The 27,690-nt window shown below is 35.1% G+C and overlaps 1 protein-coding gene across 4 annotated transcripts in view; it reads right to left on the reverse strand.

Moving 5' to 3' along the window:
• Nucleotides 1-27,690, reverse strand: part of FER (FER tyrosine kinase) — a 155,518-nt gene that overhangs the window by 34,597 nt on the left and 93,231 nt on the right. Inside the window, exons 14-17 of one of the 4 annotated variants that reach the window (XM_017812659.1) lie at nt 24,984-25,040; nt 21,959-22,074; nt 20,519-20,613; nt 5,969-6,092 (exon numbers count right to left, since the gene is read on the reverse strand). In XM_017812659.1, the coding sequence (XP_017668148.1) occupies nt 5,969-6,092; nt 20,519-20,613; nt 21,959-22,074; nt 24,984-25,040 (392 nt within the window). Of the gene's footprint in view, nt 1-5,968; nt 6,093-18,087; nt 18,634-19,274; nt 19,619-20,304; nt 20,406-20,518; nt 20,614-21,958; nt 22,075-24,983; nt 25,041-27,690 lie in introns of those variants that run through there. The other 3 variants (XM_017812661.1, XM_017812662.1, XM_017812660.1) reach the window with 3 other exon arrangements.

Consider the following 27,690-nt stretch of genomic DNA (forward strand, 5'->3'; position numbering starts at 1 on the left):
AAGCACATGCTGAATAGGAAGTACTAGGGAAAGTTTACCATAATATCAACCTTATTGAAGCTTTTAACAGCTACTTCAAAACGTTAATATAAAGAACTACCTTTGGCTGATCATACTGGATTACCCTGATGCCATTCAGCTGATATATGGGCTGTCTACTGTTTAGACATAAAATGGAACCTAAAGGAAATGTCAATTAGGCAAAAATAAAGATGAAATGTTATAACTGCTTTTTCTAAAGAAAATAAAAACATGGAAAGAAAAAGATAATTTCCCTTTATTTATTTTATACAATGAAACTTCAATTTGCCATTCTAAACCGAGGAACAGCATATTCTAATATCCTATACTAAAATGGCCTCTGGGAACATTAATTATTAATATTAACCTCGAAAGGATCACAGTTAAACAGCCACTTTCTTTTCTGCTTACATGAATAGATGCCTTGTAATTTAATATTTTAAAAGAAGAGTAGTAAGTGGTATAGATAATTGGTGCTGGAAATTCCCAGTGGCAAACAAAATCTGTCTTAACAGCAGATAAATAAAGTACCATGTTATTCCTAAAGAAAAAAAAAAAAGGCACCAGAACTTCCAGTTCTATCATTAATATACCAATCATTAAGTTAATATAATAATTTGCATAGTCCACTGCTTGTTTATCTAATACAATAACATGAAAAAGCCACAATTCCAATATGTATTTCCTACACACTGTGACCACTCACTCCTCTGGTAACAGGATTGCCTCAAGCATAATTCAGGAATATATGAAAGATAGCATGGTTGTATTGAGATAGCATGACAGCTGAGATTTACAGTGAACAAAAATGTATTCAGACCTTTCTTATACCACACTCAGACCATCCAAATCCATGCATCTGTTACTCTAATTACCAGCCTTCTGCAGCTATGGCAAAGCTAAATTTGTGATGGCTAATTTTCTTTCAATAGTGCTTGGGGTGAATTTCAAATAAAGCACACAAGGGGAAGCAGTATCAACCAGTACAACAGATGAACAGAGTTCACAATGAAAAAACTGTATTTCTCTTCCTATTATACTCTTTTGTTATCAGCCACATCAGAATTCAATTAACTTAGGGCAACAGATAATAGATAAGAAGGAAGCTCAATTTTTATTCAGAAGCAACCCTTCACCAACGTTCACCTCCATATACATTATAGCATACTTAGAATTCAATAATTGCTCTAATGTATTATAATAAGCTTAAAGTATACAATATTCATCACATTTAATTTCATGGGTTTGGATACTTACGTTTCACTTTTTTTTCCTAATACTTTCAAATCAGAATCATATGAGCTCACTAAAGAAAAAAAATAATCACTTTGCTCAAATAAGATTTCTGACAACCAAAAGTACTGATTCAGAACTGATTCAGCTTTAACTATAAATGCATTTCTCTAGGATCAAACCACATTTACCAATGTGACAGCAGGAAAAAGAAAGGAGAGGTAAATCCCTTGAAAATCTATTCTTAAAAGCTGAAACCTGGTATATAACACTCTAATCCATATGGTAAACTGACTGAAATGTAGCAGTGTTCACCCACCTCTCCTAGATGACAGCAGTGGAAGTGCACTGTATTAGTTAATAAAAGCTCAGCACATGGTACCGTAATGTGCCAATCAAATTCCAAGTTTGACTAAAAATTATTTCCTAGATATGGCAGAGTAAATTTTGGTGGCTTTTTCCTTAACACTAACAACATATCAACATAAAGTGGCCTATGGAAAGCAACAGTTCTTCATCAAAGTTCCCATTTGGGGTTTTAACTTTAAACGGAATGTAAATATTTCTAATATTCATATTGAAAAAAAATCTTTGAAACATCATTTTATACAAAGTAGAGACCATCTTATAAATAAGGATTGAAACTATGATTATTCATTACATTTATGGGGCATTTCAACTCTGCTACTGGCCATAATTCTCTGAAAGACTTATTAATTGAAGCACGATCAACAGATATTAGTACAGATTTTTTGATTCAGTAATAAATATTTTCTATGAAAGAAAGCTATAGAAATGGAATCTCTTTATACATGCAGTTCTGAATGAATCCTAAAAAGATAATTAATAATGGCAAATTAATCCTTGCACTAAACCTTGAAGAGTTCATGTAGTTTACAGAAAGGCAAATCCATTCCACCAAAATGTAGTCTTTCTCCATAAGTCATCACTACCAGAGAAAACTACAGAAACTACAATAAAGGTCTGAGGTATTGTAATTGGCCAGAAGGAAATGCAGTATTCAGAGAAACATCTTGTGCCCACAGAGACTCATCTACTTCAGAACTGAACCAAAGCAGCCATTCCCCTGAGCACTGGACTGCTTAGAGGCAGCCAGAAGCAGGCACAAAGAAGTATTTAGCTACTGTCTGCCACTGGATTTAGGTAGAGAAATCAAGCAGAAAGGTTGTTCCCTCTTCTTAGGAAGGAGACCTGCTCAGTTTAAGAGTTCTTAAGTTCATGGTATGAAAGAGTCATGATACTTTTTTCCAAAATTCTATACATTAGCAGTTACCAGGCTTGAGAGGAAAAAATGATCCAGAAGTACAACAGATCAGGTAAACTAGATTAGTAACAGGAAAGGAAGCCTTTTCCTAGCAATTCATACCTAATTAAATGAAATTATACATAGCTAATGAAAACTGTAGAAATCCTGAACTAATATCTACAGTCAGGATTTCATAACATGAAGGTAAAACAGCCACTTTTAATTCAGTGCAGGGTTTTTAACAGTTACAAAACAAAGGGAAAAAAGAAGCAGTAGTAATATGACTAAAAATAGAAGGACTGAATCACAGAATATCATCGTTCTACCAACTAACACATCTTTAATTCAGAATATGGGAGATTTCCAGAACATAAATTCATTGACTGAAGGAAAACTTGACCTTGAATGCAGTTAGTCCCTGTCTTCGCACACACACAGTGCATATACTACAAATAAGTCACTCTCATCTTGTGAAAGATGACCCTGCACATACTCCTGAGTCAGGATAGTTGCAGCTTCTCTCCTGTACTCCCATGAGATTGGTTTGAAAAATAAACATAAATTATGGACAGATTAATTCATCACATGCAAATCAAAAACTGGAAAAGAAGGCTACTCACAAATGCTTATTAAACCAACTGAAATTATCACATCTCCATCCTTATCTTCTGTTTCTAATTAACAGAAAAATGGAACTACCTAAACAATAGCATATGGTAAAAATGAAAAACGAGAAACAATTCTTCAACCCCATGTTAATTAAATGGAGATGAAATGACTACATTCTTCTCTGCATGTTCAACCACTCTTTTTATTTTTTTAATAACATCTTTTCATGCAGTTTTTCTTTTTTCTTTTAAGCCCAGTCATTTCTGTTCTTTAAACAGAAACAGAGAGAGCAAAGAAAAAGTGGTATCTGGACACTGGAGGAGATGAAAATGTAGATCAAATAATCACTTAATAATCACTTAGATGCATTAATCATCTTAAGTCTAACAGATTTTAACTTTGTATTTGCAGCTACAGAAACAGCACAACAAACAAAAAAATAGAAAAAACAAAGATCACATTAGTTGTTGCACTCTCCCAACTACTGAAAGGTTAAGTCAAAGTATAACTCAAACAGCAACTTCAGAAATCCAGTACAAATTTGGGTAGAATTTTAAAATATAAAATCTAAGTATAGCTAGCGCAGTTACAATTAAAAAGTGGCACTAAAAATAAATGTAATAAACTGATGAGTAGTCTTTAGTTTCACATTAGCAGATAGTCAAATGTGCATGGTATTAAATTATAGTCAACTAAACTACTAAAAATATATGTGGGCATTCTGAACAAATCCTTAAATCAACAAATTGAATACTCCAGAAAGACAACGGTGTGAAGCAAAAAAATTTCATTTTACCGCAATTTACATAACAGAAACTATTTCTAATTATACATTACTGATCTTTACAGAATAGTAATCAAAGCCTATGGACCTTCAAACAAACAAAAGAACTTAGGGTTTTTTAACTACTGCTTAGCCCGTTTGCTCTCTATCAAATTCAGAAGAATTAGCTTATAAATAAAATAAGCACATGCCATGCCTAACAACATAAACCCAAAAAGAATCTTGAATATTGCAGAAAATAAGACTGGCAAACAAATTCTGAAAATGTATATTTTGGATTTACTAAACTGTGTGTTTTACCAAAGTAAGCAGTTTTCCTGAACATATTATTTGCTTGGTTGCACTTTAAAACTCCTAGTTTTATTCAGGATAGGTTTACCAAAAATTTTGGTTCTGCCTTTAAGGAAAAGTGCTAGCTCTCTCTGATAATCTCCTGTTATAATTTGTGATAATAAACAAATTAAGTGAATATTTTGAAAGCTAAAAAGTAAGCAGGGGGAAAGAACTAGCTGTTCCTATTCAGTGCTCATCAACTGACAGTGGATATTTCAGAGATATACTGAAGCCACAGACATCTACAACAATTAGAACAGTACTATTACACATAGATGTGGCGAGGATACCCTTTTTCCAGAGCTAAAAAAATAAAGCCAACTAATTTTTTCTAAAACTATTAATATTTTGCAGGCAGCACACTATCATTTAATGAATAAATACTGATTTTTTCCCCCCAGTAACTGCAGTGACAAACTTTAGTTATCCAGCTACTATTTTTACCTTTGCTTTCCTTTTCTAAGAAAACGGGAGCTCTAAACAGGCACTTCAGATTTAAGACTGATCTGACAGTTACAGAAATTATTAAGCACTGGAGCATTTATGAGACTAGTGTAAATCACTAATGCTGTTACTTGCTCTGATTTTTATGTCATTCTTTTCTTGACAAACAGAGCCAGGCTGAAGACATTCTACCATGACAGAATGCTTACAGCACTTTTCTGGAATTTCCCTGAGGGAATATTCCATAGTTTTAGATCATGAGTTAGTTTTGTTCTCTCAGTATTTCTTACATAGCATGATCTTGTTTCAATTTTACACCATGAGCTGTTTCAATTAACTTGGCTTGCATAAATGCAACTGACCAATTCACTATTGACAAAAATCTACGAGAAATGCCGCTCAGATCTCCAATAACAGCTGTCACCGGAAGGGTGCTAATTATGAAATGGACTGATTATGTAAGTGAGGTGGCACACAGTTCACCTAAAAATGTTCTACAAAGCGGAACTCTTAAATATTACAGGTGAAAACTTGTTCTTCTTAATTTTTCTGTAAAGTGGATTATCATCATGTTTACATCTCATATTTCAGCCACAGAATTAAGCAGGGTATATACTGTGCTGTTCTGAGAGGAAAAATAGGTGGAAACTAACCACATTCCCTTTGATACAAGCAGAGTATAAGTAGAGTAATGACAGAGTCAAACTGGAGAAGAAACAAGAAAAAGGAATGGTAGGAACAAAAATAATATACTCCAAGAGCATAATGCCTGATATTCGTCTGTATTGCAGAGAAAGTAGTTCAGGCAATTAATATTTTAATATACAGAACTTTAATTGTTCTCTATTATCTAAGAAACCAGTGGATTTTTCTGAAACATACTTCAAATGTAACAACTTGTTTGTTGGTCAGGCAAGTATCTGCAGATTTCAGACAGGACGTAAGCCACACAGATTGTTTCTTGCCATAATGCACTGTCACTGTATGAATTATGCTCCTTATAATGCAAATCATTATGGTGAAAAATAATTTTGAACTTATATTAATAGCAATAAACTACAGAGATAAAATAATGTAGTACTTATTTTTACCCAAATGAACAAAATAGTTTTGAATTAGACAAGCAGTAAGTAATGATCTACTTTCAGAAAAAGTGTTTGGTTTTTTTTTCAAATTGTAGCGCTCACTCCTGTGATAATAAGCACCACACACAGTTAAACAGCTTGCACTTCCAATGAGCAAAGGTACAATAGTGAGAAAAAAAAAATCTTCCTTACCTATGTATACAATTCTTAGATTCGAGATAAGCCATACCAGAGGCAGCATCTAATGAAAATTTCACCAACTGTTTGGTTTTTAGCTCATCCTTCTTTTTTCTTAAAAATGACAGGAAATCACCTCCTAGAAAAACAGAAAGATGGACAGTGAGATACGACTGATGGGATACTCACATTTCTCTCTTGGGGTTCCAACACCAAACGAACTGTAGTCATTAGCTGTTCTCCTCATTCCATCCATTTGAGGTTGGCCCAAGAAAAAGGAAGGAACCCACCTTTCAAAATGCATTTTCCCTTAAACATTAGATGCTTAAAAGCAAAAACTGCACAGAATACCCAAAGTCTTCACCAGTGTACAGTAAATACAGACTCACATAAAAATTGTTGACAAAAACAATTGATAATTTGTGATACATCTTATTCACTAATCATAGAATGACTGTTGTTTATAACAACTGTGAATAAAGAGATCCTATTAAAGAGTAATTAATTTTTAATTGATCATTTGCAGTGATGTTTCTCAAATTCTACACTGATGTAGAATTGTGCAATGTTAACTGAACATTTGACATGGGCAATGGAAGGTGAACAGCTATTACTGTAACTTCACAGTCTACTGCCTTGGAGGAACAAAAGTTGTTGTCCTCTTGTCTAAAGAACAAGAGGGGTCAGCACTGAGGATTTCCAAAAGAAAACTGTATTAGTAAATAAGCTGGAGAGATATTAAACAAACACTGCAAACACATGTTTGGATTGACATAACTGTATTAAAGATTTTTCTAAAATAGATTTTATTGATCCAGAAAATAAAATATATTTCATTATTCCAGTGTGTAGCCAGTTATTGCTCCAGTATTTGTTTCTTTTCACTGAGGACTGAATTGACTACAGTGATTATATCTTGCAATCATGCACTGTTACACAATTTTATGTACTGCCTTTCTTTGCAATGTGAAATGATAATATATATTAAAAGTTTCATATGGGTTTTTCTTTTTAGGAGGCCATTTCTATTTGTATTTCATATTGTAAGAAATAAAATAAGAGAATATTGAAGAAAAAACTCTGATGTTATGAAGAGTAATTGTAATGCCCTTCAAACATGGAGTTGGAGCTGCTCTTTACTCCCAGACTGGGTAACATACAGACAGGAAATCCTTGACCCTAAAGCCAATTTGAAATACCCTCTGTTTTGCAAAATATGGTTATACACATTACATTTCCAAAGTCTGACTAGAGTTAATCTTGGGATACTGACTTTTAAACTCTAATGAAATCTTGAAATTACAAATCACTACTGCAAACTGGACTGGGTAATAATCACCTTTTCTTTAATCTGAGAGGTCACTGAAATAGTCTGATAACTGGCAAAATGTAGGTATTGCCAGAGAGAAGTAAGATAAACACTCTAATTAAATACATGTCATTTCTAACATATGTAAACAGAATTATTCTGGTTACAGCAGTCAATTAAAAATAATTTTTAAGCAATTCCCCCCTTTAACACATACAACAAGTTGATGAAAATTATTTTATTTATATACTGAGAATTCACTCTTCTGTACATAGGAATCATCTTCTAATTAATAAGTATGACTATATGCCTTTACGAATGTGAAGTCTTCCAATCTTGAAAAACTGTGGTGTTACTTGCATGAGAGCAGTAAATCAAGGAAGCTTAAAAAAAAACATATAAGACCATCTTAAAAAAACCCTACTCTAAATCAACTAATGTTTCCTTATTGAAGACTGAGAGTTTCTAACAATTTACTGCAGGAAGAACTGAAAAGACAGATTAGGTCAGTTTGACAGTCTGGGAAAAAAAACAAAACCAAACTAACAACAAACCCTTCTCAACTGCTATAACAACAACAGTGTTAAGTCTAAATTCATATTCCTCACAATTTGTACAAATTTTTTGTACAAATAAGTTATTTCTCTCCTCAACCAACAGTAAAGCAATCTGTTCTCAAGTAACAAGCTACTAAAGACAACACGGTATCAAAAGAAAATCTAACCATATCCATTAAAAAATTTTAGAATAATATATAAATTTGTTTCCAATATGCTCAGGCAATCAGATTAAGATCCTAATTTTCATCAATTCATTTCTGAGTAAGATTAAAAGCTTCTCAGATCCTTACATCAGAATATGTCAAACTCGCAGAGCTCAAGCCTGTACCTTTCCAATGCAATCCAATACAATCAGGAAGTCATTTAGACTTGCTAATTTTCCTGTGTGGCAATGCACTGCATCAAATTCTAGAGTTTTACACAAAACGTGCAGAGTATACTTTGAGTTGTATACAGTGTACTTGATGCCTATCACCAAAAACTAGTTTTAATAAAACTATTTTAATCTGTCTCAGAGTTTTCAGTAGCTGTTTTATTTTCTTGTATCTGTCCTTGCATAGAGATTAGAAAAATGTCTTTTAAATATTTTGTTCAATATTAATTCGAAAGTGCTGTTAGTTGGAAACAAAATAAAAGAGTCAAGTGATATTCATCTCATTCTGTACGAGATATATCATGTTAGGCTAAATCTGATTATCCTCAAGCACCTGTTCTTTACATAACAGAATTACTGTTAAGTAAATTCTGAATTTTATTGTGGTCAATGTTCCAGCTATTCGTCTTCACAGCAAAGCATACACATGAATACTTTCAAAGCTGAATTAAGAGGATTTCACTACAAACTCTTCAGTGTAGAACTGTGGCTATGTAATATCTTTATGTGCTTCTTAAAATAAGTTTAAATATAAAAAGCCCTAATTCACTATTTGCAGCACATAGCATCAGAGCACTATTTCCAGTATAACAGCTGTTGATAACAATGAAATAAATAGACCAATTAGACTATGAAAGAAATGATACAAAACTAGTATGCAATGTTTTCTTTTGTATGTGGAATTTCCATTGCATTCTGCACAGCTACCTGTTAATCCAGTTAATGGCCCACAAGACTACCATGAAATGAGGTGTGCTTCAACAACTCTACAAACTACAAAAAAAAAAAAATTAGACCATTCTAAATATTATCACCAAGCAGAAACTGAGTGCCTGTCTAATACAACAGAATTATTTTACTAAGGAGATGACAAAATGTAGTTCATAAGCATGAACTCCGTAAGAGTAGCCTGTTATAAATGGATTTCTGAAAAGAGACCTTCATGCATTTTGCTGTGAATGGGGACTATTTCCCAATATACACAGATATTCTGAGTGTGTGAAAATAACACATATCATCAACTCCTAGTGATGGCTGTATTTTACAGCATAAACTTCATGTTGTACATAGCTACTTAAAACTAAAAATTTAAAATAGTAAACATGCATGTAAACAAACAAATTCTAGAAGACAGTTTTTTAAGAAAGTAAGCAGCTATTTGACAAATAACTGCAAGGGTTTAGAAATGCTGAAGCACTCATTTTCTTTAAAATACCGTGCCTTCACTTTTCAGTTAATGGATCATTTGTGAGCAATGCAATTCTTCCACTATTTTTTTTAATTCCTTTATTTTACATATGTAACAGCAGAAACTATAAATAAACCCAAGGTTTTTCAACTGCCTACAGAGTACTGTTGTGAAATCATTTAAAACTTCATTTTTCCTGTTAAGCAAAGCAAAAAAAAGATGTTACAATAATGTAAACTGTGCCATTGTAATATTAACAATGGTAGTAATCAAGTCTGAGTTGAAATGCATGTATGTGAAAACAAAAGATGAAGTAAGAAAAAAAAAAGAGTTAAAAGAATGGTGTGCATCGAGATACAAGGACATGAGCAGCAGCAACAAACAAGCACACACAGAGAAAATGCAGCTTGCACCAGAACTCTGTTGTGGATGACTTTTTAGCAGACAATCTGTGATGAGACCACAGTGGAGAGGACTCTAGCACAAAATAACTGCACCATAATAAAATGAAGATGAAAAGAAGGTTACAACACATTATATGTGCTATTTCACTTCCTTTTTACAGGATGACAGGCTATAGACCTATAATCAAAATAAGGAAAATATTGACAATTGTCAGCAGTATTGCTTTAGATTTCAGGTGGACCAAAAAAAGCTGTAGAGTGAAGTCAATGTCCCAAGTGGCATAAATAATTGTCCAAAACTGAGTCTCTCATCACGTCTCAAAACAAGCCAGAAATCATAGCGAGACATCAATAACTTGCATGCCTTGTCTTCTGTGTTGCCAAAATAATGCTACCCAGACTACCTGAACTCTTCTGTGGCTCTAAGGATACAGGACTATGAGTGGGTACATGAAACCTACTTCAGAAACTAACTAAAAGGAAAATCATCTTTCCCCAGATGGTCTTCCAATTCTTCAACAATTAATTCCTATAACTGTACTATGCTTAAAAATCAATAATCAAAAGCCTTGAAAAGGATTCCAGATTAGAGAGTCACGATAGTTGATGTGAAAAAGAATGTATATAAAGAACAGAGGTTTTTTTAATGTAAAGAAAAACAATGAGCATATTTTTAAATTCTAAGACACTAAATAGCTACAATTACTTAAATAATAATGTGAATACCAACAAATAAAAAGAAATAAGATGCATGTAGAGGTTTTTGCAGCTACCGAAACACTTCACTAATTTTTTGCTTGGTTGTTAGTGTCATCCACGTGCTGATTTTTTTGGTACAATATTGATAGAAAATAATAATATCAATGCCTGAAACATTTGAAGATATAAAAATCAAACTCTAGACTGAAATGTTACAAGAAAAGAAGACTGTAGAGCAGACCTTTGGTTTTGTTTCATCAGAGAAGCTCTGAGCTGAAAGGAACTTTTAATTACCAGCACCTACACCCCAATAAAGGAATCTGACTGTTCCTCCTCTTAATATTCTTGCAGCTGGAATCCATGCAGTGAATAGGGAGGCAGAGACCCATCTGAATATATGGGACTAAGAACAAGGGAAAGGAGGAAGAAATGGGGTCTGTATGTATTCATATGTGTGTGTACTGCAAGAGGGCCAGTGAGAAGAGGGTGAGGTTGGACACATGGAGAGAAGGAATCCATATGAGGATGTATGGCTCCTGATGTGCCCAACAAGAGAGAAGATGGTAGAGGGAGGCAGAAGCACAGCAACTTGCAGAGACACATAGAAAAATGGAAGCTGGATGCTTAGCTGAGTTCAAGAGGATAAAGTAAGAGAGAGAAAAAAACTAGAGAAGCAGACAGGAGTCTGTGTGAAGAGAAACTGTAGAGTAGACAGAAGGTGGCTTTACCAACAGGCAATAATGAGAAAATAACTTATTTGACCAGAGGAAAAAAGAAGAAATGAATGGAAAACAAAGCCAGACAGTTGCGATCACTGCACATTATCTCTAAGCGAAATCTGACCAGATTTTGACTGAATTTTTTTTTTCTATATTGATTTTTGACAGCATGCAGTAAAGATTCAGGATCTGACTACAACATAGGACAGTGATCTGAAATCTGCTGAGAAAAGACAGCTACTAAGGATGCATGATATAGCTATGCAAAACTTCAGTAAAGTTTTAAGGGCGAAAAAGAAGCGATCAGGAAAAAACCCCACATTATCTCTATAGAGATCTCACTGCCTCCAGAAACAGAGGAAATAGAAAAAAACCACACCAAAGTAGAAAATGCAGCAACTGAATCACACCATGTGAAACTAGAAGTTCAGATTTTTTCAGCATCAATCAGCATTCCAAGCCTGTGTATGAAATCAGCAACACTTGTGAGTCAGGAGGGCTAATCTTAGGTTCAGGTAAGCCAATGTACAGGTATTTCATCTGCTCCTGGCATCTACTCTTCTTTACTCAAGATGATAATTCATTTAGCAAAAAAGCTCAGATAATATGCATATAGTAAATCATATCAATAAATAAATTCTACATATCTCAGTCTCAGCTGAGACTTCATTTCTAAGTGGGCTTGCTGGCTTCACTGCATATCACAGAAGAAATACAAAAAATCAGCTGTGACTTGGTGCTATATCCTAAAGTATCACTACATACAGAAAATAGCAATTCTATAAAAATCAGTTAAGATTTAGTAAGTTGTACCACCTCTACCTCAGCGCCAGCTACAATGGATCTGTAGGTATTTCTACAATTTATGCCATGTAGCCCTCTTTTCCAGCGAAGGCCAAAAGGAGAGCCTGATAGGTCAGACAGAACACTGGGCTTTATTTGCAAATGCTTCTGACCTAGCATGCCCTGTGGAAGTAAAAACTGCTGTACCATACAGAAAGTAGCAATGGAGTCACTTTTCAGAAGACACAGAGTGAGTAACCCAGGCCAGATCAAAGTCAGCTGCAGGTAGGACAGCGTGAACAGGCTAGAGAAGTAACCCCAGAGCTTGGTTAAGAATCATACATCATTCCTACGGTTGGGAAAGACCTTTGACTGAATACCACCACACCCACTAAGCCACATCGCAAAGTGACAGATTTACTCATTTTATGAACACTTCCAGGGATGGTGACTCCACAAAAATGGTTACAGGCACTACAGAAATGGCTATGCTCTTTCTGAATGTGCCTGTGAGTCAGTGCAGTTGACATTAAGCAGTGCTGCACCTGAGCTAATAAAACCTGTCACCTTTGATTTGTTTCTGCATCAACAGCACAGGCAATTTGCATTCCAAATGATTCAGAACAAATCTGAACAGGTTACCTTATATGGAAGCAAAATAGGAAGTTATGACCCTGCTGAACTCCACCTTGGAAGCCAGATACATATGTCTACATATAAGCTGAACATAGCTGAAGTCTAATTCCAGCAACCCTCATGTAGTATTAGACTACTGGATATTTCCACAGCTGTTTATCCTCGTGAGATCCAGAGGAAGACTGCAGCTCACCGCTCTCAACCAGACTGCAGACCACCACCCTCAACTGGACTGCAACCACCACTTTTGACCAGACTGCAACAGCTCTCCCACCAGCAGGTTTTTTTCTCCTCTCCCTTTACTTTGGACTCAACGAACACCACTTTGTTCATGCCCCAGGGTGCTGGGTTATACATTTGGGTTTTGTGGGTTAAGACCAATTGTTTGTCTGTATAATCGTACTTATTGTATTATTTTATTAAATTGTTATTCTGACTTATAATCTCTCTTTTGAGTTGAGTTCATTTCCCCTGCTGGTTAACTTTTAAACCAGCACACACAGTATTCCACATCTATCTTCAAAATGCCCTATTCTAGAGCACACATTTCAGGAACATGCCAAGCTCCTACCTCTAAATTAAATTATCCTCTCAGGACAAGTTAAAATTCAAGTATATTTAAATGAATATAAAGAAGGAGAAGAAAGAATTTTGCGGCTTAGGATTGTTTTTTACATTTTACAGATTACAATTGATTTTGACTTTTTTGACTTCCCCCCAAAGGAAGATAAAAAAACATTCAAAATTTAAAGGGATTCCTGTAGTTTCTTTTTGATTACATGGGAGACTGCAGGATAAATTATGAGCAAGTGAAAATGCATTTAAGTGACCATGAGTACCTCAGTGAATTAAAACACAGTTTGTGATCCATGATCACTAAGAGAGAAGTTGGGACCAGGAAGATAATAGTGAGAAAAGGTAAAGGAGAAGGGTTTTTTCTTTTTCTGTCTTTTTCCATGAAAAGATGCTGAGTTCACTTTAAAAAGAACAGGAAGCAGGCTATGTCAAGCCCTTCAGCATTTTCCTGGTAACCTTCACACCCCCCCAAAAAAAAATTCAGCATCCATTTGTCTCAGGTTGTCAGTCTGGACTCTGGCAGTATTCCAGGCAGTCTTTCTGATCACCAACTAAATTCGCTAAAAATGAGCTGTTATGAAATCTCCTTATACCCTGCATGGCCTTAAGAGACAATGGCAAATAGTTCTTTTGCTGTTCTGAATACCAAAGCAGCTTCTCATCATTATTTCTCTTTCTTCAGTTTTAAGGTCAGCAATGCAAGATAAAGTACAAAAACCCCACTGGGAAAACAGACACAGAACAAAGAAAAACTAATGAATTAACACAGAAAATATGAGTAAAATGCTCAGTTTTTCAGACTGAGTTGGCATTACAGAAAAGTTACATGGTTTCTCACACAGTACTATAAACCATACCTTACACAAAGTTCTGCTGTTCCTCATTTTGGAAGCCATCCCTTACAAAGGCTTATCTACATTAGTAAATTCCAGTGGCAGCAATTCACTGAACAACCTTAAGACTGGAATCCCACATTACTTTTCAGTCAGATTAGTCAAGTCCGTAAGACAATACAAACTCATGGTGCCATACTAAGACCAAGCATTTTGCAAATCTCGGGATTTCTCTTCCCAAAATTCATTAGCAATTCTCATTTTAACTTCTGCTGTCTTTCTTGGGATAAACTGCATACTTAAAGTGTATTACAAAAGATTACTGAAAAGTTACTGTACTAAGTTATGAAATAATGCACTATCCATACTTTTATATCCAAAGATATCAGAAAAAAAACTCCATCTGATATCACCTTTGCAACAAACCTTATGAAACCATCTTGGGTGACATTCCATTATTAAGTAGTAAAAAGAAAGCAAGAGTATTACAAAGAATATAACTTACAGCAACCTATATGATTATTAGAGTTCTTCATAATACTAAAAAGTTACAACAGACTAATTTTTCTAAGCAGAAGTTTCAAAAGTTATGAAAATCTTGGGTGAGATACAGAAATTTGAGAATCTGTATTGGGTTTGCATGGTAAGGTTTTGGTGTTGAGGGCACTACATGGGTGGTTTCTATGCGAAGCTGCCAGACATCTGACAAAGGAGATACCAGGTAGCTCCAGGGTGGACCCACCGCTGGCCAAGGCCAAGCCCATCAGCAACAGTAGTAACTCCTCTGTGAGAACGTACTTAAGAAGGAAAAAAGTTATTGTGCAGAAGCAATTGCAACCTGAGGTGGTTTGACCCAAAAGCCAGTTTTCAAACCCCCCCACAAATTCACCCAAATGTGAGGAAAGTTTCACACAGGCACAAACTCAGCATGGGGGAATTACATCAACATTTATTGTTAACAGAATAAAAACTATATAGTAATATATATACAACAATCTTAACTAATCTTCCTATGATAAAACAATGTATCTACACAGACTACCCCTCCCTCCCCTCGTGAAGTCCAGGAGGAGAAGTAGTCCTTTCACTTTCAGGGCCACAGCTCTAATTCATAGTAGTTGGAAAATTCTTCTCTTCTTCTCTCCTCTGTAGGGTGTGGGGATCTGCCCCCACTTCTGGCCACTCAGTTATGCTATCAAGGGCTCGCCCATGGGCTTCGAGGGAAACAGCTCATTATCACCATTGTCTTCACCATGAAGTACAGAGAGTTAAAGCTCAAAGTCTTTATCTCCTGCTCCATGAAGATTTCTTTCCACAGGAGTTTCAGGAGGTCCTCTAAGTCTGAGGCCACCCCGCCTTTCCTGGGTCAAAGGGTTCTGGGGGTTTTGGCTCAAGTCCCTACCCCAAGAATGCTCCAGCAGACCTCTCTCTGTCTGCTCTGTCTCAGCTGGACGCTGGTACAGTCTGGGCCATTCCAGGTCTGCTCTGCATTTTGCGTGCTGCTGTCACTTCAGCATCATGGCTGTGTGCCCTAGCCCATCCTGGGCTACTCCATGGCTGCGTGTTGCCGCCGCTTCTCCAGGGTCATGGCTATCGGCCTGACCCACTGCAGGCCACCCCTTGGCCTGTGCTGGCTTGGCTCCAGTGCTGTGCCTGCCCGCCAGGGGCCTGGTTCCAGCCACTGGCTGGCCACTCAAGCCCCATGCTGCTGCCTCTTGCTGGCAGCGGGGCGTGAAAACCCCCAGCCCTTGGCCACAGCACCCAGTCCAGTTTTAACACCACACTGGGCCCCCTGCAGCCCGGCCTGGGGGGGGAAGAGGGGCCTGGCCCCCATGAGGAGGCCCACCGGCCCCTCTGCTATCTCTCTCACCTCATGGCTTCCCTAATTCCAACTGCTTCTTTTCTGGTATGTGAATATGTCATTTCCAAAGGGGCATACCAAGCTATAATTGGCTCAGCACCAAAAACACCACCCCTGCAGCTACCCATCTTCCAGCTCCAGAAGGGAAGGTTTTCTCAAATCATGACACAGCCAGAGAAGAGATGAGTGAGAATATGTGAGACAAACAGCCCTACAGATATGAAGGTCAGAGGAGAAGGAGGAGGTGCTCCAAAAGCCAGAGCAGAGATTCCCCTGCAGCCTGTGGAGCAGCCCACGGTGAGGCAGCTGGATGTCTAAAGGAGGTTGTGGCCCCATGGGAAGCCTGCACTGGAGCAGGCTCCTGACAGGACCTTTGGCCCCATGGGGGACCCACACTGGGACGATCGGTCCCTGAAGGACTGCACCTTGTGGAATGGACCCATGCTGGAGCAGTCTGTCAAGAACTGCAGTCCACAGGAAAGACTCACGTCAAAGTTCATAGAGAAAGTAAGTAACATACAAGAAGAGGAAAACTCTAATATGTTAAAGTTCTCTCTTAAGAAAATGCTTTAATACAAAGATAATTTCAGAATTGTTTTCTCCGTTCTTATTCCACTAAAAATTTAATGGGGGAAAAAATTACGGCACTGTAAAATTCAGGTTATTTTTTGTTACATGGTAGGTGAGAGGTTCTTATAAGGATCTGGGCAGTTAATATTTAGTTAATTTTAGTTAATATTTCAATATCATTAGGGTAAAAAGAATAAAATTTTTATTTACAAGAGTGCTTTAAAGGTTATTACAAATTTATCCATTACACAATCACAAATCAACATTTTAAAACCATCTGTTTGGCTAAATTGCTTTTTCACAGCAGGTAGCTATCATAGCTTAAGCCTGCAAATCAGATTTGTATAGATATCAATTTAAAAATATATAACACTTTTATAAGAAAAATAGTAAGGGTTTGTTGACTCGATTTCAATTACTATCTTGGCCATTTTGGGAAGGAAAGGGGAGGAAAGGGAAGACAATTTGTTTAGGATTTAAAAAAAATTATTTTTCAGTAATTCTCATTGCAAATTCCTGGATCGCTGTTTTAACCTCACATTTCTTGTATATATGTAACTTTCCCCATGCACATGAAGGAAATTGATCCTACATGCATTTTAGCTTCTGTTCATATATGACAATTAATATTTTAGTTTATTTTTTAATCCATTAGAAGAATAGCTTTTAGAAAGCAATAATAAATCTAAATTGTATAATAATTAAACTGGGCACTACACAAACCAGAAGCACATACCTTCCAAATAATGCTCTTTGGAATACTGATTGAGGGTTACTTCTTAGTAGGTAGTCATCACAACTTACTGAGATTATTATTTGTGGTATGTGTGTCACAAAGAATAAAAAACAGTTGACAGAAAATGCTTTTCTGTATTCAAAAAACTATTTATTACACATTTTTACTTGGGCAAAAGTACTAACTGCTTAACCCAGAAACAGGAGAACTCAGTCCTTTAAAAAATATTCCAATAGCTTTTTTTTTCCCATATCAAAATGCATGTTTCCCAATACACATTCTTTAAAATGTAAGAAAGAGTCCTATCTTGTGATGCTCATGGGACATATTTTATTAGACAACTATAAAATACATCTTTGTTTAAATAGTTGTTATGAACTTTGAGTCCTCAGAACAAATTGTCTTTCACCAGTTTACTGGACTCTCTTAACTTGATATAAGACTTCTGCAGCGTCTCTTATTCCTGTGTTTTCAATCTAGTGGAAAAAGCATCCGAAGTTCATGTCATCATCAATGGTACCATCATAAAAATATGGTTACAAATACAAAAAATGCCCAAGTTCTGTCTTTTCAGGGCTTCTCCTTTCTCAATTTGAAGGACCGACTTTTTTATTAGATGTTGACTGAGAAATGAGGAGGCCTAGAGTTATCCAACCCTAGAAAAAGATGCTACATTCTGCTTACAGGACGTTCCTTCCCACTTGTAGAGGAACCTGCAGAAAGACGTGTAGGACAAGACCAAGGAGAGAAGAGACCTGGTCCCCAACAACCCAGCCAATGCCAGGGAGATGGGATGTATTTTTCTACATGTCATCCCTTGAAAGAGAATTTATAAAATATATATAATATATTAAGATATTTTTCTCATTTCTTGACAGGTCGTGGACTGTGAAAAGGATAACCAAGTCTGTTTTTCTGTACTGGAGTAATCTATGGTGGATTGACACTGGGTGGACTCAGATAGTAAGATCAGCATGATTAACAGCAAGTGAATAGTAAGTAAACGATGGTTCTTTTTCACTAACATATATAATTTTTCAGCTATGCTTTCACTTTGACTATGATTCCACAATATGCTCTGCTACATTATTTATTATTTCAGTGAAACCTTGCTACATCACCTAGCTTGACACTTCTTTATCAATGTGATTCTTACTCTAGGACACACATCACTTATGTTAACACCCATCTCCCCTCCCCGCACAAGAAAAGGGGTCTACCTCCAAAGGATAATTGTCTTTGTCATTGTCTTTGTCAACGTTCTTTATTTCTGTGTTATTTGTCGGCAACATCTGGACTATTTTTGCGCATCTCAATGGACGGATACATGCTTAAAATGCATCTCCAACCTTTCTTGTTTTCATTGAATGACTTTATCCACGTGTGTAGTTTTTAATCCCATTTACACTTGCAACAAAGAAAAATGATTTCTCTGCAGAGACAGTTTATGACAGAATCACTAACAAAGTAGCACCTCTCTACACACAGTGTAAGTTTCAAAAATATTTTTAATTTCTGAATAAATTAAAACTCTGAATTGAAATCAGAATCTGGAATGTAAAGCAGAATTAGCTGCTATGGAACCACATCACTGCAGTCTCAAAAGACACAGCAAGTATACAGCCTACATTTATTTGGGATATAAAAACAGCAGAAAAATTGAAAACATTACACAGAACTCAGAAAAAAAACAGGAGAAACCCCTAGTATTATGGAGATGCTTCTAATTTTTTCCTCAGGGAAAAAACTGTTAGACATTTATTAATTACCTGCCTTCTGAGCCATACACTCACAGAATACAATTCTAAACTAAAACATGACATTTTTAGTTATTAAACAGAATGTAGAGTTAAACTGCTTAAACACCTTCAAGCATAAACAAATTTAAACATAGACAATAAAGATACTGAGAAAGGTAAGTGTTGAGTGCAAGGCAAGTTTACCACTATTCTGTTCTTTAAGGGACAGATTTAAATACCAAGTCAGGGCACTATAAACTATCATTTTTTGTAATCTCATCCATACCTGTCATTAGAAAACAGAAAAACAGTAACAGAATCACTGCTTCTCTGAACTGATCTAAGTAATTTGTCTTTCCTCTGTCAATTTCTTTAGGGTTGGCATCCCTATGGATTCCTGCTGATTTGGTCCCTCTCACAGTGTGTTCCCAAGAGCCCATGGGAAAGTGTGATGGCTTGGATGTTGTACAGTCTTTACGGGGGCATACAGGCAGAGAAGACAGAGGATTAACAGACCTTCAAAACAAGGCAAAAATCTTCCTTGCAAGAATTTTCTCGCAAATTCAGAGTCAGACAACTCAAGAATGTTTGGACAGACTTGGACTGCAAAATAGGCATAAGAATCAGAGAGAAGTTCTCACTAATTCCTCCTCAATTCCATTGTTTCAACTCCTTGTTCTGAAAAACGTGAACCAGAATGATAAAGGTACTAAAAGATCAGGATTTACTTTTACCTTCAGAGATATTTGGAGAAGCTGATTACCAAAGTACTCCTCAAAACTGAGGACACTGCTTTTAGTCTTCATTTTAATAAAGTTATTCACTCATACAAATATAATAATCTAATATAATCTAATTGAATAAAGGCAGAAAACTCCACGAGGTCAAATATTTCATCAGTGCTCTTGTACTAAAGCCAGCATTCAAGAATTATAAACAATTTAAGCATTATGAATAAAATGGTTCTTAAAGCCTTCTTACTGTGTAGTTTTGAAGACAAATCCAGTGATATATAAAGCAAATACAGTGTTGCATATTAAGCAGTACTAGCAGCTAGCAAACAAACACATTTTCCAGCTGCTGAGAAAATCAACAAAGAGGTACAATTGCCTGAAATCTGTTATCATCCCAACAATCTAAAATTCTCTCCAGCCACTGACAAATAAAATGAACTCCAGATGCCAAAAATAAATCAAGAGGAACTCATAAACTAAACAGTACATTCTGGTAAAGAAAAAAACAAACAAACCTGATACACTCAGACAGACATGAAGTTTCTTTAAACACATCTTAACTTTCACTACCTAATTATACTGTTAAAGGAAATAGGATTTAATATCTTGTCACAGGAAAAACGAAGCTTCTGTTGTCTTGAAAGGCTACAGTAAAACAACAGATTTGTGGAGTTCACTCCTCTCCAATCTAATAGAACCCAGTGTTTCCAAAGATTTTGCAACACAGGCGACTTTCAAGGTCAGTCACAAGAATGCAGAAAAAGACAAATAGAAAAAAATGCATTTTGCATTATAGAAACAATACTTATGAAAATATGCTGCAAAAAAAGGAGAAAAAAATTACCTGGAACAAGCTCCATAACGATATAAATAGGTTGTCGTTGTGTGCAAACTCCTATAAGTTTTACAATATTAGGATGATCATATTGTTTGAGTATTCTGCAAAACATAGAGTAAGTTAATTATATTAATAAACTTTATCGTACAAACTAATTAAATATTATGGGAAAATATTTTAAACCCTTAATGTTATTTTAATGGAATATGTCATTATTGTTATCATAAAGGAAAAAAATCAATGTAATAGATTAATCATCACTGTTTGAGATGGAGGGCATACTGATTCACTGATACATCAAAACTGAGCACTATATTATTCTTAGTAATTTTACATTTGTCTACATAATGTTTATCTATATAACTGAAAAACAACCTGACAGGTATGCAGCTTCTCAAGAATCCTTGTAATTAAACAGCATTTCTGTGGTGGGGCAGACGTAGAGCTACATCAAAAAGATATGCACAGCATGTCTCTATACTTCCCTGATGCACTTTTCAAAAGAACACTCATTCCAATTTTACTTTGGGAGATTAATTAATACAGTAAGTTTTAGAAGACTATAAAGTCTGCAATTTTAATTTTGAGAACTAAATGAAAACATGTACATCTTCTTTAGACAATGCTTTAATAAGAACATTTGCAGCCTAAAACAGCATGCTATGATTTATAAGTGAAATGAAGAGCAAGAAAGAATTCTACAGAGATCTTGTAACATAAATGTTCCTTCTGATATTTGCTGACTCAAAGCATCTACTCTTTTTCCTTTTTTTACTAGGATCAAGAGTAAAATACTAACATACCTGGTACATACATATTTAGTGAAAAATAACAACTTTTTTCCTTTCAGACCATTTTTTCCAGTAGCATCAAGCTGCTTAACAAATGAAACGTCTCTGCAGTTGCTAAGTTACAAGCTTTTTAAAATGATTCAACAGATAGGGTGGCTGATCTTAATTTTATAAATGTAGTTAGTGTCTTTTACTTTTCCATATTGATCATACTAGCCAGTGAGTAAAAATTAAAACATTTGAAGCTTCATAGCAAGAGGAAGAAAGCTAATTTAAAAATTATGAAATTATCTCAAGACACCCCTCTACCCTGATGATGATTAACAGCATCTTCCAGTCTTATCCCAATCCTCATGGCACATTCTAAATGAAAGCACTTACAACAGCAAAATTGTGCTTTATAGGCACAGCTTGCTTTGCCAAAGATACGGGTTCAGCACATGCAGATGCTACAGCATTTACACAATAAAAATGCCTATGTTTAGTTACCAGGGTGACAGTTGTGGAATGTACTGAGGGAGAGAAAGGAAGAAAGAAGTTTGACTACTGCTCTGAATTTTCTTGACGGTCACATTTTGTAAGTCCATTTAGTAATAAATCTTGAAAAAAAAAACACATCACAAGTACATATTTCAAGTAAATTTAGAGAATTTACCTGGCTTCTGACAGAAATTTTATTTTCAGTTCCTGAGGAAGATCTTCTTTGCAAGTTTTCACAGCAACAGGAGTTTTATCCTTTAATGTTCCTTTATACACTTCACCAAAATTACCCTGAAATCAAGAGGGGAAAAATCATTCTAAGTAAACAAAATCTTCAAAAATCTCTAGAAAAAAATAATGCAGACATATAATGTAACTAGTATAGAACTTTGAAACGTGCTTATGGAGTCAAATCAGGTTTTCTTCCAGTATCTGCCCCTAAAAACAGCAGTTCACATGATATAGTACATCTGTTATACGGACACAGTGTATGAGTTGTAGTTTGACTTTGCTCGAAAGAGGCGAAAAAAACCCATTAATCAAGTAATTACAATTTTTTTCATAAAATATCTTAGTAACTTTTAAACTCTACTGACAGTGATAGTTGTACTTTTTTTTCTTATTCTTACTCCTGCACATCTTCGTTTTCTCACTATTGTATTTTGTGAATAGTTTTTAACTTGCAGTCTGTACAAGACCGAAAATTATCCAGAACACTAGGAGAAAACACATGAAAATAACATTAAAATTCTCACATATATAAGAAAAAAAAACCCACAAAATAAGAAGAATGAAAACACTGAATATTAATCTTGACCATAAATTAAGCCCACTGCAAAATGTATTGTCTTGTCTTCCTCCAAAAAGTTTGGTGTTCTCAATTTCTTTAAAACCTAAGGTCAGCACTGCTCTATAAAGGCATGTATGTAAGGCTTACATACTCCTTACATACTATTTGGACAAGACTTTAGAAAGCAGCTCCTCTTATAATCAGGTTTTTTAGGTAGTCAACAACATACCCCCAGGGCAAGTTGTTTATTTTTTTTAGCTCTCACAGAAGAAAACTGAAATAATAAAGACCATGAACTCCATCAGACATATTTTTTACTTAAATAAAAATAAAAGGAAAATTAGTTACAACACAAATTGAAGGAAGAAGGAAATTGTGGGGTATAAAACAAAACAATAGTATGGATGAAAAAAACCAAGTGAAAAAAACAAAAAGAAAACTGAAGATCTCATACTTCTAGTTAAGTTTCACATTTCCCAAAGAATAAACACAACCTATGTCTGATTAATTTCCGCATGAATTACACTTCAGTGTCCTGGTATCTCGGGCTGCATGTCACTTTAAAAAAAAAAAAAAATAGGCAAAACTGCTAGAATTGTTTTCCTTTCTTTCCTGAGTGATGAAGATTTCATACATCATGCAGCTGAATACAGCATTGTCAAAATGACAGAAAAGGGAAAACCAAACTCAGATAGAAAACAGTAATGTAGTTCTAGTAACAAAGGAAAAAACGTAGGGCTAAACACATTTCCAGTATTACTTTCTATACCCTAGAACAAGGAGGATGTAGCTGGCAAGCAAGGCATAGGATGTATGACAGCCTTTCTAAAACAGCATTGCCAAAGGCAAGTACACTACCTCACATCTGAAATGGCATGAGGTCCCCAAAGGTAAGAAGCTGAGTCATTCCCAACGCACTTTTCCTCTATCCTTCTGGTCAGATGTATTAAACAGTGAAATCTGAATCCACCCAAAGCACTACATAAGTCTTGAAAATACTTATTTCTTTATTTAAAATATCGAATTCTTATTTTATATATAGATATGATTTTCATGTTCCTGTTATGCAACTTTCATTTTGTGAGGTATTGTAGAAAAATTACTGAGTAAATAAACTGGCCATTCACTCATGAGGTAAAGGAAAATCTTTGTCTTTTCTAAAGTTCGTATCTCTTACACACTAAACTTTCATGATTTGTTCCTCATCTTTTCCAGACTACTCAAGATTTTATAGACTCTCAAATTTCTCACTTCCATGGTGAATGGCTGTAGTTTACTTAACATTTTGTCATATGGATGCTGATGATCCTCTTATCTTTTTCAGTTTGACTACATCTTTTTAGAGATGGATGCATAACAACTCACTTCCAAGTACTACATGCAATATATATGTAAATTCATTTAGTAAAATAATTGTCTTTACTCATCTACGCTAATTCAAATTTATTTTTGTAGCAAGTAAAAGTTTTTTTTATACCTGAAACATCTTTATTTTTCTCCCCTGATACTATTCTGTTTAAGAATGTGAAGCTGTCACAGTACCTGCATTTTATGCAGACACAGCTCTCTCTTTCAGCAGATAATACTTTTTGTCATCTTACTCTGCCAGAGATTCTATCCTGGATAACAGAATTTTCTGAGAGTATTTAATTCCCCCATTTCTTGAACTTCTCATCAATTCTCTTAGTGTGCATCACAGTAAGAAGGCAACTACTGCTTTTATTTGTCTCCTTCTCATTTAATCTTAGTTTTCAGTCTTTGGGAAATCTTTTGGAACATTGTGTCCAGAGTGGCACTCACAATGGTCTTCACAGATGCAAAGGTGCCAAAAATGTAGGTGAAGACCTTAACTAATTTTAAAGACTTAGAGCTCCTAAGCAGAATTTCTAAAGTACCAATTTATAAACTACACTATATAAGAATTAATTTCAATAAGATTGTGAAGTTACCTAACATTCATCAGTGAAGGAATGAAAGCAATCATACATAAAAAACAACCATTTGTTTTAAGAAATAATGATTTAGCCATCTCATTGTATGAAATCTTATACATAAATACACATTTACCTGTTTCTTAACATGGTTTTATTTATATTTTGCAACAACATTTTTGTAAGACTATAGAAAGTAAAACAGCCACATCATGCTTTACAGAAATCTAGTTAGCTTAAAACCCTTCCAGAAAGGAAAAATATGTATGGTAGTTAAATACTTTCTGCACACACATTATAACATTTACTAGGAAGTGTGATTTACATTTGTTTAAAGCACAAGGCTGTCTTGTGTATTAAGGTAAAGAATTGATATAAAAATCACATACTACAGTAACTTAAAAGATAAGGTATACAGGAATAGCCTAATGATTACTGTACACTTATTCAAATGTTATTTAGCTCACTTTATTACTTACTTTGCCCAGTAATTCCCCCAGTGTGACATCTTCATGATTGAGAACCCATTTCTTATCCTATGAAAAGAAGAGGAAAGAATTTTTAATCCGTGCAAATATGTAAGATACATTTTCTTCTACTTCTCTCAGTAGAAATGGAGCTGAAGAAGTTATTATATTCAGACCTCTCAATCACAAGCATGCCAAGAAGTTTTAAAGCTAAGCCTTTATAATTCAAGAGTTCAGAAAACTTGCTATAAAATAGTGAGTTATACCATATAGCAAATTTTTATTAGAAATTAAGCCTATAACATGACAGTATGTATGCAGATAAGCACTCTGCAAATTTTCACACTAGCTCTGGAAATTGGCAACTAGTATCCAGTTTTTAACAATTCCCCAAGTGAAAATAAGATAAGAAAACTTCATTTTGGTATACAAAACAACTTAATGTTAAATCAAAATAATTCCCACATTTCCCTCCTCAGTGTATATGAAAATGAAGTAATTTTTCCACTTATAAGCAAGACATATATATGCATCTCTTGTATCTTCGCTGCTGGTTTGAAACATTACAGGCAACTACTTGAAAAGACAACAAATGCCAGTTAAAGTATTGTCTGGATGTGGCCCTTGGGGATATGGTTTAGTGATAATGGTGGTGCTGGGTTGATGGTTGGATCTAAGATGATTTTTGAAGGTCTCCTCCCGCCTTGAGTTGATTCTGTGATTCTATAACATAAAGTTTGAGATCATCTTAAAGGAAGGTGTTTTGTTTGTTTTCTTTTTTTTTAACTGTGAAAATTCTACTTCCCTTTGAGGGGGGATTGGTATCTTTTAACAAACACTCCTCAAGGGCAGCACTGTGAATCAGCATTACTTCCTCTGGTCTACACAACCAGTGAAGTCCGCTGTCAACTCCTCAGGAAGGTGGAGGCTTGTATTAATTTATGTCTCACTCTTTTTCCATCAAATAAAACATTCAGCAAGTAACTCAGAGATTTTCTGGGTAACTAAAAAAACGAAAGGAGCATAGAAGAATTATGCTGCACAGTGCACCTTGTAGGGAATTACAATACTCCACATTTTTTGATGAACATGAATTCAGCAAATTAAAAGATGGGTGAGGATCATCGCTATTGCAATTTCAATGCTTTTTTTCTTAAGCACAATGTCACAAAATCACACAGACCATTGCTCTTGTAAGCTGTTCACAGTTTACATTCTAGCAACTCCCTAAATGCCTCTATTCACCCAAACTTCCAGCACAGAAAACCTCTTAGCCTCATCACGTGAATTCCTGTACCACTTCACCATGCTGTATGATGGGATCCAACCTTTACCATTCCTTATCCTTGTGCGGGAATACTTGAGAGGAATTTCTCAATATCCACCAATTTATTTTTCTCCTATAAACAAGATTATCAATTAAAACTACTGCCTCACTGATCAAACATCATATGAAACATATTTTCTTCATCTCCTCCTTGTAATAGATATTTTTTGCTGACTGGATGTCTCATTCAGAAGCTGTTATCCTACAAACAGATAGGAAGTGCCATCAAACTGCACATTTTCCTTTAACAATGAAACTCAAACTGAAGAAAACAATTTGCAAAGAAAGCTGTAAAAAACCCCCAAATCAAAAAAATCACTACTTGGAGGTATTAACATAATGTCTTTTAGCATTGAAATAAGTACATTAAAAGGCAAAAAGTTACAGAATTAAAATTTGATGGATTTTTTTACTGTTTAACTTTCAAGGATTCAGTAGTTCTGTGAACAATTTTTTGAATATATTGACAATGTGGCATTTCAAAAGCTTGTTTATGAAGAAAAAAAATCCAATGATGATCCTTCAGAGGACTAATCAATGAAAATGGCACCATAAACTGGAATCAAATGATCTGTTGAAGGATTTGTTATCAGTGTATCAGTACATTAATCACTATCTGTAGTTTTTAGGAAAACCTTTAGCCATTCATTTTACCATTTTAACCCATGCATTACATTATGTTCTGCCAGATTTTTCACAATCAAAGAATTATTCAAAGTTTGATCAGCTGTGTTTGATATAATCCCTGTTAAACTGCACCCAACCAGTTTCTTCAGCAGACAGTAAGAAAAAAATCTAAGAGAAGAGACACTGTCATCTACATCATACCAGTGTACAATTCTGGCATTAAAAAAGAAACAAAAAAGAAACCAAATTTTCTAATTTGCAATGTGTTAGATATTCATTTAAATACTAGTTCAAAAAAAATGTAAGTGGTTCAGATAATTGCCTTTCTTTAACAAACTATAATATGAACAGCATGGTAAGGTGGACAGTTACAAGGATAAGACTTTCTATTTCAAGTATGTTGTCTCACTAAATCTATTTGAATTGCACTGAGTTGAATATGGAATCATTCAATAATTTTAGATAGCTGTCAATATTTAATAATAAATCAATAAGGCACACAAAGAAATGGATACATATTAGCATATCATAAAAAAGTTAATGTCGTGTCTGATCATAACGTTCTTGATCTCCTGTAAGTGCTTAATTCATCTACAGATTTATCAGGTGTGTGAAAGACAATGAAAGTTACAGAAGAAATGTGACAGTAAAATGAGACATAATATTCTTGAATGTAGGTATAGATCAACAGACACTTTAACGCACACCAGTACAAGTCACAGAAATTTTCATTTCAAATGAGTTGCTTCTAAATCAAATAGAGCA

The sequence above is a fragment of the Lepidothrix coronata genome, unplaced genomic scaffold (assembly GCF_001604755.1).
Source record: "Lepidothrix coronata isolate B3197 unplaced genomic scaffold, Lepidothrix_coronata-1.0 Scaffold37, whole genome shotgun sequence".
NCBI classification, from domain to species: domain Eukaryota; kingdom Metazoa; phylum Chordata; class Aves; order Passeriformes; family Pipridae; genus Lepidothrix; species Lepidothrix coronata.